This window comes from Mangifera indica, chromosome 4 (assembly GCF_011075055.1).
Source record: "Mangifera indica cultivar Alphonso chromosome 4, CATAS_Mindica_2.1, whole genome shotgun sequence".
Classification (NCBI taxonomy): domain Eukaryota; kingdom Viridiplantae; phylum Streptophyta; class Magnoliopsida; order Sapindales; family Anacardiaceae; genus Mangifera; species Mangifera indica.
Window position 1 is genome coordinate 15,127,994 of NC_058140.1, and position 13,948 is coordinate 15,141,941.

General features: G+C 33.4%; 3 protein-coding genes across 3 annotated transcripts; 1 reads left to right on the forward strand and 2 right to left on the reverse strand.

Moving 5' to 3' along the window:
- Window positions 1-601: 601 nt before the first annotated feature.
- Window positions 602-7,242, reverse strand: LOC123214430 (protein RETICULATA-RELATED 1, chloroplastic). Its single transcript, XM_044634187.1, has 8 exons — window positions 6,710-7,242; window positions 3,620-3,784; window positions 3,400-3,492; window positions 3,206-3,321; window positions 2,459-2,557; window positions 2,057-2,362; window positions 1,744-1,908; window positions 602-1,116 (listed from the first exon to the last, which is right to left on the reverse strand). Exons 1-8 carry the CDS (start codon window positions 7,055-7,057, stop codon window positions 834-836), a joined length of 1,575 nt encoding a protein of 524 aa, XP_044490122.1. The 5' UTR covers window positions 7,058-7,242; the 3' UTR covers window positions 602-833.
- A 988-nt stretch (window positions 7,243-8,230) lies between these two features.
- On the reverse strand, window positions 8,231-9,929 carry LOC123214431 (UDP-glycosyltransferase 89A2-like). Its single transcript, XM_044634188.1, has one exon. The coding sequence runs from the start codon at window positions 9,836-9,838 to the stop codon at window positions 8,426-8,428; it is 1,413 nt and encodes a 470-aa protein (XP_044490123.1). The 5' UTR covers window positions 9,839-9,929; the 3' UTR covers window positions 8,231-8,425.
- Window positions 9,930-11,897: 1,968 nt separating this feature from the next.
- On the forward strand, window positions 11,898-13,011 carry LOC123214433 (universal stress protein A-like protein). Its single transcript, XM_044634189.1, has 4 exons — window positions 11,898-12,191; window positions 12,434-12,501; window positions 12,578-12,702; window positions 12,818-13,011. Exons 1-4 carry the CDS (start codon window positions 12,005-12,007, stop codon window positions 12,915-12,917), a joined length of 480 nt encoding a protein of 159 aa, XP_044490124.1. The 5' UTR covers window positions 11,898-12,004; the 3' UTR covers window positions 12,918-13,011.
- The last annotated feature ends 937 nt before the right edge of the window (window positions 13,012-13,948 follow it).

The window sequence follows — 13,948 nt, forward strand, 5'->3', positions numbered from 1 at the left end:
TTATATATACAGTATTACTAAAAAAAAATTAACCCTCATCGTAATCTTAACTAACTATTAATGAGACTGCCAAATTATCCATATAAAAGTAAACATTTGATATTCAACTATTAGTTTAGAAAGTTCATCTATAATTTTTATATGATTCCATTATATTATCACATAACAAGAGTCATGAACAGGCACATCAAAATGCTAAAAATTTCAAAACAATAAAATTATATATACATCTTTATAAACAAATAATAACATATCATTATATTATTAAATATTATTTTATCTTTAATTTAAAATTATCTAATCTTAAGAATTAATAAGCAAATATTCACATAATAATTTATTTATGTATAAATTTCATGAAGGGAAGAAAGAATTAAAATATTAGTCCATCTATTCAATAAAGCTTAACTACCTCAACCGTCTTAAGACAAGGGTGGAAATGCAATATTAAAAATTTTATCTTCCTTAGAAACAATTTCATTCACCTATTCTTAAGGATAGAACTGATGATTTAAGAGTTAAAAACAATTGTTAGCTAAAATATTCAAAGATAAAAATTGGAACATACTACGTTGTCACATGGCATTTTGACATCAAAAAACAAAACAAAGTGAAAGAATTTGATAGCTCTTCACAAAAATTAATCCTCATGATGTTACATTAACAATAAAAAAAAACTGCTGCAATTGGTTAATCCCTCTACCAGATACCTATAAATTGCCAGGACTAGGAAAAAACCTTCTCCAAATTGTTGTTTATTTATCAAGGATTTACGTGGACCTACAAGCTGTCTTGCTGGCCGGCAACAAAATTGGATTCTGCTGAATGCAAATTTATGCTGAAGTTGCACTTACCTTCTTCCGGACAATCCTCTTCCTTCGAGCCTTTGGAGCCCGTGCTTCACCATCATACACATTTCCTTGCTTGATGCCAAGGAGACCAAGCCCAGAAACAATGGCATTCTTTGATATAAACCATTTTGAAGATGACCCAGCAACATCCTCAGATGGCCTGTTGTAAGCAGCCTTCAAAAGTTCATCTGATTGAACCAGAGGATCTGCCTCTATGCCTAGCCAAGCAAGCCTTGATCTTTCTCCTAATTGATCATTTAATATCCTGCATGGGTTCACATGAGAAGTTAGACAACAAAAACATCAACAGAATCCAATTTGCCTGTTGTAGCGGCTGAAGAATGGTTTATCAAGCCTCCTACACAGTGAAATCAATTCTTCTGCTCAAGTGTTCAGTGTAAAACAGAGCAATTTCAAGCCAAGCTAATATTTTGCACCATTTCAAAAACAGTCTTGGCATTAACGTGTTTCAGAAATGTGATGAGGACTACTTTAGTTCTAGAAATTTTAAGATACGACGAGGAAGTTTAATACCTAACCTTTGCTAGGCAGTATACAGAGTTTCATACAATGTTATATATACACACTTTTAAGTACATAAATGATATGTCATTGTGTGATTGAGTGTTACTTTATCTTTAATTCATAATCACTCGATCACATGATAACATATTATCTATGTATTCAATTGTATACTCAAATTTTGTGCACATAATTTTATTAATTAATATTATGTCCAAAGACTAACATGAATCATTTCCCGTCCACAGTATCATACATACAAATGTTAAAAAAGAGAAATTTGGGCTGTCAAGAAAAGTTTTAACTCTATCAATTATAATAGGACATACAACTACAGATAAATCAATTTTAGTTTTAGAAAGAGAGAGACCTTAAAGCTGTGCTCAAGAACAACGTGACTCCAATAACATCAAAATGGTTGACAACTGCTCTATCAAATCCGCATAACAGCTGATATCTCAAGTTTGCATAAAGTCCAAGGAAAGCACCATAACCAAGCGCATTAGTACTCACAGTTGGGATTGTCATGGATAACCTGTCAAACAATTCAAAGGATGCACAAACTTAACAAAAATCTGACTGACATACCCGGCAAAGAAACAACTTCTAGCTTTTCATTATTCTACAAAAATATGAACACTGCAACAAAACAGGGGAAAAAATTACTTTTCAACATTGATTACCTTTCTTTCTTTTTACCAGCCAAAAAATTTGACAAAGAACCTTGCACTGCTCCAGCAGTTAATCCCACCATACACAACTCAGCAGCCTTAAAGAACAGGGAGTGGATTCTCTTTTGCAAGTCAAATTCTCTAAGTGGGTAACTCTTTTCAAATACATTGTTCGGGAGCTTCTGCAATGTATTTTGCAGGTCAAACCGAAATGTATTTCCATAAGAACGACAAGGGGCAAGTGACCAAACAACAAAAGCATTGCATGCCATTACTGTGAGCACATTAGTAAGGGCAAGATCCCATTCTTGCTTTATCCTGTAATTCCACAAAAACACTCATTTATAAGTCTACATACATAAAACAGAAGCACAAGCAAATGGGATAGCTGTTACAAGAGAAACAAAAGAATACCTCTCCTTACGATTCTTGAACTCCCACCATGCAGTGCAACCAATAGTAGCAGCCTGCTCTAAAAGAAGCTTATATAAAAAGGCAGGATCTGCAATCATTCTGTGGCAACAATAATTTATTACATAAGTAATCTGATGACAAACCAAAAATATAGATTTAATTTAACACTCATTACTGAACTGGAAAGGATATACATATACCCTATGTCAGAAGTATTTCACATTTTGGACAAGTAAGATCATAATTCTGGACGATAAAATCCACACCGGAGTATGAATGTATAATCTAAGAAACAAGTGCTCTTAGGACATAGCATAGTTCAATGTTCTTCACTAAATAGAAGACTAGATGAAACTTTAATTTACAGCATAAGAAACCAATCAAATGAAGGAAATCCAATATTTTCCAAGTTTTGTCAAAATGAAAAAACAAATTAATGCTGTTCCTAGACTAAGTTTTAGCCGTTTGAACTTCAAACTTTTCAGTCTCATCATAGATTCAAAATGCATCCTAGATATTTGAAAACCAAAAGAGTGAGAGCGAGAGGGATGGTAGAGATAAAGAACAATTTAATAAATACTTCACATTATAAACTTGGTTGATTGAAAAAGAAAATTATGTGAAGCAGAAAATTCACAAAAACATTCAAGACACAAATGATAATTTAATCCAGAAGGAAATATAGAAAATTGTAAATAAATAGCTCTTATAAACTATGCCAACTATTCTAAGGCACCGAGACATTACCTGCCAATGAATGCCCTGGAAATTCCTTCAGGAATTGCTCGTGAAATAAATCTGGTGGTGGTTGGTCTAGCATTAATTGCTAGAAATTTTACCAATTGAGCAGAGCTGACTAATCCCTAGAAGCAATATTAAAGTGAGTTTCTAGCCATTAGAACCAAAAGACAGATAAACATATGCATGGAGAGAGACTACACCATCTCATAAGCTTGTCGGAATCCAGCAGGTAGATCCATCATAGTCTTCTGCCATTCATTCAACACCGCTTCTAAAAATTTTCGATCAAAGAGCTGGTAGAAAGTAAGTCAATTAGTGACACAAGGGAATTTAAGTTAGAAAACAGAGATTTACTTATTTATAAAATTATTTAATCAACAATTCTTTAGTAAGTCTAATTGGGTCTATAGGGGCTCCAACCTCTTCAAGAAGCATCCGCCTCCGAAAAAGTCCATTCTCATCTCCCTCATCACCATCATCAAAATCATCGAAGTAGTCATCATCATCACCATCATCATCACCTCCATCACCACCACCATGGTTGATTTTCTTTCCAATATCACCCCCTCCTCCACCCACTGCAAGCTGTATTTTAAAATGAGTTAGCCACTTTGCTCAAACAGTTCAACAGTATGGAAGAAAATAGTAATTCAATTCAACTTGAGGATGAAATAATTAAGCTTAGATGTTACATAAAAGCACAACCTTGAACCAGAGTTCTCTGAATTTTACAAATGACCATATCTTAAATTAATCATGAAGGTCCAAAGATATGAGTACTACACCTAAGATATCGTAAGGACAAAGAAGAACATTCGGACGATAAAGCAGATTATGATATGAATTTTAAACCCAAGAGAGAAGTACAATAAATATTACTACACGTGTTCATGACAATTATTGAGGTGAAAAGGAATTAGAATGTCAGCAACATTAATTCGTATTTAAAAAAAACCTAGCTGGGCAGTAGGAAAGATTGAACCACTAAGTATTCACAACCATGCAATTCCAGTCACCAGGAACTACCTGCACGACTGTTTATCTTCTATTGAACTTCACTCATAGAATCCATAATTCCAAGAAGGGTGTGACTGGTTAGCACTTAAAATGGTAGAGATATTGTCCCACACCTTCAGGCTGACTGCCCTTTTTATTCCACAGAGCATAGTAAGACAGTTGAGGCCTTTAAGGCCTCGGGACTGAGTATTTTGGTGAAGGGAGTACCATACAAATCTGCACAGGAAGGTGATGACTAGTAGTAATTCTTGGTTGTTCAATAGCTTCTTTACAAACTTCCTATACTGTGCTACAATTGGGGCTCTTACAGGGATAAAATGCCAGAATTTCTTCTTATGGTATGCTTACAAGGCAATAAACTGTATAGGAGTGACTTTATCAAAAAGGTTTAGGGCATCTTCTATAATTTTTTTGATTCATAAAATGCCATGTAGAGGATAGAAGTATATGATATGGATGACAGTGGTTTCAAACATGCAACAGACAGGAGTAGCGCTCAATTTGTGTTTTTACGTTTGTGAGGAAAGTTCAAAATTCGGTTTCAAATGTTCCAAACCTTTACAAATGGCAAAAATTATCAATAATTTACCAGGAAAAAAAATGGATTCAGAAAATCTTACAAAGCTTTAAATGGCCAGAGGACCTTGATTTTGACTAAGTGGATAAAATACTAATTGCAGACAATGTGAAAAGGGAAAAAGATTATAAATAAGACAGATACACTATATGATAAGTAATACGTACAATAATTGCCTGCATGCTTTCTGACTTCAACTAAACCATAATCATTTAAAAGAAGGAATAAGCAAATGTGATACAAGCCAAGGAAATTAAATTAGAAAATCAATCTATTTCATAGATGGCTTGGTGGTCCTTGCATTACTCTCATAAAAAATCATGGTCTTTTATCTTCTCTCCTCTGGGTTATACTTTACTAATTCGTATTACTGTAGAATGTTAACTTTATTGAGTCCAAAGTGTTAAAGAAATCTCATAAAGCTTTGGTGATAGTCCATGATTTTAAATTCATCACCTTCCAATAGTTTAAATTACAATTTAGAAGTAAAGCATTTAATCATATGTTTGACATGCTTCTGAAATGACCTGAAGATCTGCTCTTTTCAAGTATATTAATTGGTTAACAATATTTTAAAAAAAAAAATTGACTCTTGAAAAGTTCATTTCTCACTTGGAATTCACAAGTATTTCAAGTTTCTCTAAGAACCCATTTATCAACTTGAAATGAAAATTTTAAGATACCCAAAAACAACCTGAAATAGCACTTAAATAATTATAAATCAAACAAACAAAAGCTATTACAAATAGTCCTTGTAAAAATTCCACAAAGAAGGAAAAAAAAAAAGTATTCTAAATTCTTATCAGAAGAAAAAAATCACAACCTAATGAACCTCAATTTATTGATTTCCATCAAAACTTCAATTCTATATTTGAAATTCTAGCCTTTCCCCTATTTTTAATGGACCCAAATGACCTATATTCCTTACGAACACTGTCATCGTTCTCAGATGCCTCCCATAGCCGACAACAGCCCCTGTAATAGGGCTTTTATCCACAACTTAAATCCCATCTATTCCACTTTATTCATTGTCAATAAGCCGTTCAAAATACAAATATTCCTAAAATATGCTTCTAATAATTTTGATATCAATACTCATAGACTAAGTTGCCTGAACCGGCAAATAAAAGATAGCTACACAAACTCTCAAACAAATATTAGAATATACACATCATGAAGACAACATAACAACTGTGAACTTCTAGCCAAAAAAGGCAGTTGAAGTTTTCAACAGAATTCTAACCAAAATAATAATAATACAACGTAGTGCTATGTAAATATACATGAGATGATTTTAAGGCAATACCAAGGTCCATAAATTCCTAAAACGGCTTTCTACATGAAAATAATTGGTTTCACTACTAAAATTCAGTATCAACATTACCAGGTAAACCAGCAAGTAAGCTATAAAGTTCTATTTTCAATCAAATTATCACTGCTCACAACAGAAGGCAAACCCAAGTCTCAATATTCATGGTGAGAGCTAATTTTGTGGAGACTGTTTGAGTCCACTTAAATCTTGCTAAATTATAGAAAATTATACTTACAGTATGCCATTCAATTAATAAATCTCCCTCTAGATAAAAAATGTAGAATCTAAGACTTAATTTCATTAACCTGCCTTGAATTTAACTCTAACGTAGAAGAAACATTCACCGGAAAAAATATATAGTAAACCTCCTAAGGCAGAGACATAGAAAAGTAAACCAATAGAAACCTCTGCGGATCAATGAACTTATCCCAATTGAATGAATCAAATTACCCCAACGGAACACTTTCTATGACATTAACATACTTCATTCAACAATAAAGAATCAAAATAAACAAATTTAATACAACAAAATTAGAAATTTAGTGAATTCCAAGTTTGGCTATCAGCCAAACTGAATTTCAATTTCAATTGATGAACAACTGACCTCAGGGCTCGACTGCGATTGTTTCTGCGTCAAGTCAAGCTTCCCCTTCTCTAAAGTAACAGCACCGAAAGCGCCGTGCTGTCCTCCCTTCATAACTGGACCGAATTCCAAACTCGAACCAGATGCGGACGCACTCGGCGCAGCATAACACCTTTCCAAGCCAGCCACGGAACTCTCTCCGCCATCAACAACCGGCGCCGAACACGTCACGTTTAAGCTCCTCCTCCGAATCTTGACGGACATCGCCTGGCTACCCGGTTGACTCAGACAGAGTCGAGGTATCGGTAAACTCGGAGGCGTAAACGATGATAAGGTTTTGGCGGTGGTAGGGAGCATTATGTAAGACATGATTCAGTGTTTGGACCGAGCAAATTTCCACGAGCTTATTTTCCCGAAAAAATTTGTAGAGGAGTAAAATGATTAACCTTTTTTTTATTTTTTCTGTTTCTCCCTCCAGAGAAGGAGAGAATTAAGAGAGAGGAACAAAATGGAAGAGAACGAAGGGTTTTGATGGAGAGTTGGACGAGTAGACGACGACAACCTAATCAGATAGAGTAAGATTTTAAGAGTGAGTCAACTCGGCGAGTTCTCTAGTTGACTCAGTCGGGCTCGTTTTGGTCGCTGAGTTGTGGTATATGAAATGAAATGAAATCGGGGGCGGTCTTGTAATTGCCGTTCCCTTGGCTAGCTAACTTCTCAACGGCTGGTCGTTTTTCTGCACCAATAGGTCGCATAAATATGAGGTAAATTTACGATAATATTCCTGCTACTTGCCTATATTTACTAAATTATATCAAAATTTATTTAATTTTACTTAAAAAGGCTATTATCACTTTACAGAGAGAATGTTTATTGTTATTTGAATTATAAATACATTCTTAATTTCATTTTCTACCCATTGTTCTTTAATATAAATCCCATTTTTTATCTAAATATCTTCCTAATTATTTTTTTATTAGATATCTTCTTTGATGACATGTCCTTTATTAAAAATTTAAGATCTATTTATTAAATATATTTTTTTATAAAGTATTAATTTCTTGAAAAATATACAAAAATTGAATTTAATGTTTCAAAATCTTAAAATAGGTGTGATAGAACACCTCAAAAGCAACATTAGTTTTTAAACCGAACTTTGATATCAATTAAAAATTTTTTAATCGAATCATAAAACACACTGAAATTGCATAGAATCAAAGTGTATCGATGAAAACCCTAATTTATATTATAATATTTAATTATTCAATATACAAACACTAATTTGCATATAATCATATAAAAAATTATTTCTCTCTACATTCATGGCAACGATACAATCATTTCTACGTCCTAATAATGCGTAAACATAAATTTCAGAAACTTGAACAGTTGATTTTCACAAATAATATAATAAAAAAAAAATTATACACATACCTTGAACCATAAAAGTTTGATTTATTGATTAATTTTATATTTGATTCTCCTTGAATTCCATTTCTCTCATTTAATTTCCTTTTTAAAACAATGATTTAATAAGCCGTATTTATCACATAATTAAAGTGTAATATATTTATGTGTCCTCTAAAAAGACCATATTATTAAAATATTTTCATACCAATGAAATAATATGCATATGAAGCACTGAATTAAGAAAATATAATATAGTTTTCCTAACAATAGTCGTGTGCGGAGATAGTCAGACGACAATGTCGTTCTCATTCACAACATAACTATATTTCATTCGACATGCTGAAGACCAGTCAGTTCTTGCACGAGTCTATCCAATTCCCGATATGAGCTCCCACCGCTCTCCACCGCCGCTAAAGCCTTCTCTTTCAACTCCTTGGCTTTAATCTTCACTTGTCCAACTTCACTGAATGACTCCGAAATAATCCCCCCTAACTCGGCGGAGTCAGGCACCGACTCAGCACCCTCACACACTCTAACAGCCACACCCATGTCATCAACCAAGAGCTTCGCATTAACAAATTGGTCAGCCTCCATTGGCCAAGCCAATATCATCACCCCGCCCACTATCGCTTCCAAAGTAGAGTTCCACCCGCAATGACTTAAAAATCCACCCACCGCTTTGTGATTCAATATTGCCACTTGGGGAACCCAACCTTTTAATATCAACCCTCTGTCTGCAACTCGCTCCTCAAAGCCATCCGGTATTAACCCGTATTTACCATCTGCCTGCCCGGTAAAACCCGTTTTAACAACCCACAAGAATCGGATCCCACTTCTCTCGATTCCTGTTGCCAAGGCCTCCATTTGTTCTTTGTTTAACGCTTTTTGACTCCCAAAGCAAACATATAGAACAGATCCATCCGGGCATTTGTCCAGCCACTCGAAGACACTATCACTCGGGTCAAAACCCGGGTCTTTCCTATTCGTTAAATTAAGACCCACCAAACTCAATGGTCCGACACCGAAAACCCGGTCGTTACCCATGGTCGTCTTCAAATAATCCAAATACACACCTTCCAGTGCCTCGGAAGAATTGAAAACGCAACCCCAACTCGAAAAATTTGCAACAAGGCCCTCTTTCACAAACTCCATTTGTGGATCGTCCCTCTTATACAGTCGAACTGCGGTAGGCAGATGCTCTTCACTTAAAATGGGAGATCCTGGCAATTTATGAAGCTGAATAGCAGACCCAGACTTGATTTCATCCAAGTGATACCAAATATATTCGAAAACCGAGGCTAAAAACGAACCGGAAGAGAAAAAAGCAATCCTGACGATGTTGAGGTGATAAGCAAGGCGTAAAGTCCATCCCAAGAAGAAATCAGAAAGAATCGCAACAGGAGGGTTAGGGTGGGAATGAAACCAGTGGGAAACTGGGTCAAAGAGATTGCCTAGAGCATTCATAATGGGCACGTTACCAGTGCAGCCCAAGTCTTTAACGTTTTCAACGCCATCAGGAATTGATGGATGAAAGGGGAAAGGGAGGACCAAGGTTTGAATATCGGGGTGAGCAGTGAGAAGGGGAGTGAGACAAGGTAGGTTTCTGGGGGTGATGACGATGGTGATGGTAAGATTACGAAGAGCTAATTGGTGGGTGAGATCGAGCACCGGAAGCATGTGACCTTGAGCAGGGTAAGGAAAGACGAGAATATGAGCTCCGGCACTGTTGTCTCTGGACATGGCTGCTGCTTTTCCACAGGGACTAAAGTGAAAATGGGTAACTATTGGCAGGGCAGCTGGTCATTTGTGGATAAGTTTTAAGCCACCGATGGTTTGACTTTAAAACATTGGTTGACTTACTAAATATATAAACCATTTTTCTCTCCCAAATATAAATTTATATTAATAATAATTTTTAATTCAATATATATATATATATTTTTTTATTTATTTATGTATGTGTCATTATAAAATTTATTAGTTTTAAAAATAAAATTTTATTTATTTTTTTAAACTCTAAAAATTAATAATTTTTTTATAATTAAATTTTGAAAAACTATATTTTCACCTCTAATAGGTTTCCAGTTATCCAGTGATCTCTCGATGACTTCTCTCTCTTCAATGCATCTTTCCTTCCCAATTATCTTCTCCCGATATTCCTTAGTATTTTTGTCTTGGCAAAACCAAATACTTTTGTTTACTTGAAAAAGTAGGACTTTAACTATATAAGTCTTTGTTTACCTGAATCCTAATTATGTTATAAACATTTTCAATAAGAAATATAGTCTCCATGTAATACTCTAACAAGCTAACATACAATTTTAATTAGAAATATAGTATTTTTTGTATGGAATCGGAATAAATAAATATTTCAGAAGTTGAACAGACCATGGTTTTGTTGAAAGTTGGCGATGGCCTTAGGCATTGGAGAATGCTCTATTACATTTCTTAATGCCAAATGATATTGACAACCATTTAAAATTAGATCTTTTGTTTCACGTTTCAGTTCAGTTTTAGCCACTGTGGACGATGTAAGATCTGTTTAAATAAAATTACATTAAAGTCTATTTCAATTCAATTTATATTAGTTTAATTTAACTTTTATTAAAGTCTTTAAAATTTTAAAAAGAGAATGAATATATTTTAAAAAGCCAAAAGACTTATTCTCACTGAAGATTTGGTGAAAACCCAAACTTATGTTTGTTAACTTTTAAAATCTCAAATATCTATCATTCTGTTAAAATTTATTATTAAAATTTAGGATAAAAATATTTTAAAAATTTTTAAATTATCACATTTACCCCATAAGTTTAAAAAGACAGCAATTTCCCTCCCAAGGTTTGAAAATAGGACGTTTTCGTCCAATCGAAGAGACAAAGAAGACACTTCGTTGTCTTTGTTGGGTTTTCGTTATTTTCCAACGAAAAATGAAAACCCAAGGGAACGGTGGTCAATCTTCAACCGCAAGGCTTCATTGTCTTTCGATCTTTGACAACAAGAACGATAGTCATCAAAGAAAAATAGAAACCCTAAGAGAAAATTATCACTTTTAAATTTTGAATGAAGGAGAAATTATTATATTTTTAAATTTATAAAGAAATGTGATAATTTTTTAGTATTTTTTAAATATTTTTAACTAAATAATATTTTTATTTTTAACTCTAATTATAAATTTTAACATAATTATGAGTATTTGAGTTTTTAAAAATTAATAGATATGAATTTGAATTTTAATCAAATCTTGGGTGGAAACAAATCTTTTGGCCCATTTTAAAATGGGTTCTCCTCTACCTAAGCCCACGATTTTTTTTTTCCTTTTGATAGAAAATTGGGTGGTATTATGCTTATATTATCGCTGCATAGGATATTTTGTCAAAGATGTAGAGGAGAAGATAGCAATTCGAAGCTTTTATAAACCTTGCATTTAAATGTGTTTGTGTTTCGGCAGCAGAAAGGCCAACAGTGATCGATGCATGCAGTGAAAAGACTAGGACAAATGTAATGTATCTTTCCAATAACGTGATCTTTATGGATATTTTCTTCGTGAGGAATTTTTTGTCCTAGATAAATATGCTGTTGAATGCTTATTCTAAGAATTAAATTAAAGTAAAAATTTAAGTAGAATGTAAACTCTCTACTGTGACCAAATTTTGGTCATTTGAAGAAACTGAACAGGGCGGGATGGCCGTTAACACACAACTAACCAGGCTCACGTTGCGTTACTAAACACCGCCGCATAATCATAGTTACTCTTATGCGCCCCTGTATAAATCAGAGCTTCTTCATTAATTTCTAGAACAATCAAGAAGCAAAAATATCAAAACCTGAGCAACAGAATTGCGAAGAGAGAAAGAAAGAGAGAGAGCGTAGACTCAGTCAGTTATCTACTGATTGAGTCAATTCGGTATGGAGGAGAACCGGAAGACTCGGATATTGGTGGCGGTCAAACTGACGCAGTCGAGTAGTGGCAAAGGCTATCCCTACGCCTCGGAAAGCAGCAAAGCAGTGTTCGAATGGATACTTACGAACATCGTTCGCACTAACGTTACTCGTTTCGAACTTCAACTCCTCCATGTCCATAGTCCACATTCTCGTACGTACTTATTGATCTGTTTCTCTTTTATAGTTCTGTTTTTGTTAATTTTCTGTGCGTTATGTGCAAGAAATGAAGTCTTTCTGTTTGATTCCCGAGAAAATGGTGGAAAGTGGTTCGATGATGAAGTTATCCAACTATTCCATACCAATAGAAAGTCTTATATCAAATTATTTATGTATGGTCGCTTTTCCTTATGATTTTATTAAGCATTCAAATTAAATTAATGAATATTTGGACAGCTTATACAAAAGATTTCGAAGCGGTTAAAATGATGGAATATTTTGGCAGCAGATGTCAGAGGATTTCGGTAATCATTGGATTCAATTCCTAGTCACATTTTTTCCTTGATATAAATTTGATTAGAATTAGTTAATGGTGTTTAGGTTGGATTTAGCTCAGAAATCAGGCTTGGTGATGATCCTAAAATAGCGATATGCAATGAAGTGAAACGAGTCAATCCTGATTTGCTTGTCATGGGAACTACTCCAACTCCTTTTTCTTTTCAAAGGTAAATATAATTTTTACTACATTTTCAGACTATTCATATATATATATATATATATATATATATATATATATATATATATATATATATATATATAATTACTGATTTCTTTATGCAGGGTTTTTAGGCGTAACGTGAGTGTGATTACTGAATATTGCTTGAAGCATGCCGAGTGTCATGTTACGATTGTTGAAGCCAGAGCAGATGACCAGAGTTAGGTTTTATTCAAACTTTGTACTGTTGGTTGACGTTTTTGCATTTGTTGATAATTCTACAATGATGTAAAAGACTCTTACCATTTGAGAGAATTTTAAACTGAACAAAGCTAATGAAGAAAACGTATAAAAAATTGCCATTGGTTTCATTGTTTTTTCATCTATTTGAACAGGCCATGGCTGACTTGAGTTCTGGTTTTTGAAAGGTTCAATACGTGCACAATAAGGTTAACGTTAAAGTAGAGGAAAGGAAAGGAAATAAGATAAATAGATAGGGGAGGGATGTATGTTTAATTAAAATTTAATAATTTGTGTGGCATTTTACAGTGTTCGATATAAAATTTTACTTGATTCTTCTTAATAAAATTACTTCTCTCCACCTGTTACCCATCCATTGCACCTTTCAAGTTTTAGAGGGCATAAAACATCTAAAACGGATTCCAGTTCCAGACACAGTTATTCTAAAACTCCCTCACTCCACGGACTCCCATCCGATGAAACACTTGCTTTCTGTTGGGAGTGAATATTTTCCACCCAAAGTATCTTATAACAATATGTTTCCACCGTTCGAAAGGAAAAAACAACGTTTTTCTACTTTCCGTCAAAAGGTAAAATACTAGTTTTAATGATGAAATGAAATTTTTATTAATTTATAAAATATATAAATATTATATGATTAATAATTTATATTCTTAAAATTATAAATAAATTACACTCCATCTCATCAAATTAAAAATTATTATTTAAACTTTTTTAATTAAAAAAATTAAAATTTTAACTTTAATTATTTTTAGTTTTAAATTTATAATCATATTTAATACAATTGAAATTAAGATTAAAATCATATTTAAATAATTTCGTATAAAATTATGCTAAAATAGTGGGAAATCAGTTGAAATTGATGGTGTGATTTTATGGAATAGATTGAAATTGTACAATTTCAATATAATTTTAATTAAAATTTAAATGATATAATGTAATTTCAGTAGTCACTAATTTCAATATAATTTTAATTAAAATTTAAATGATATAAT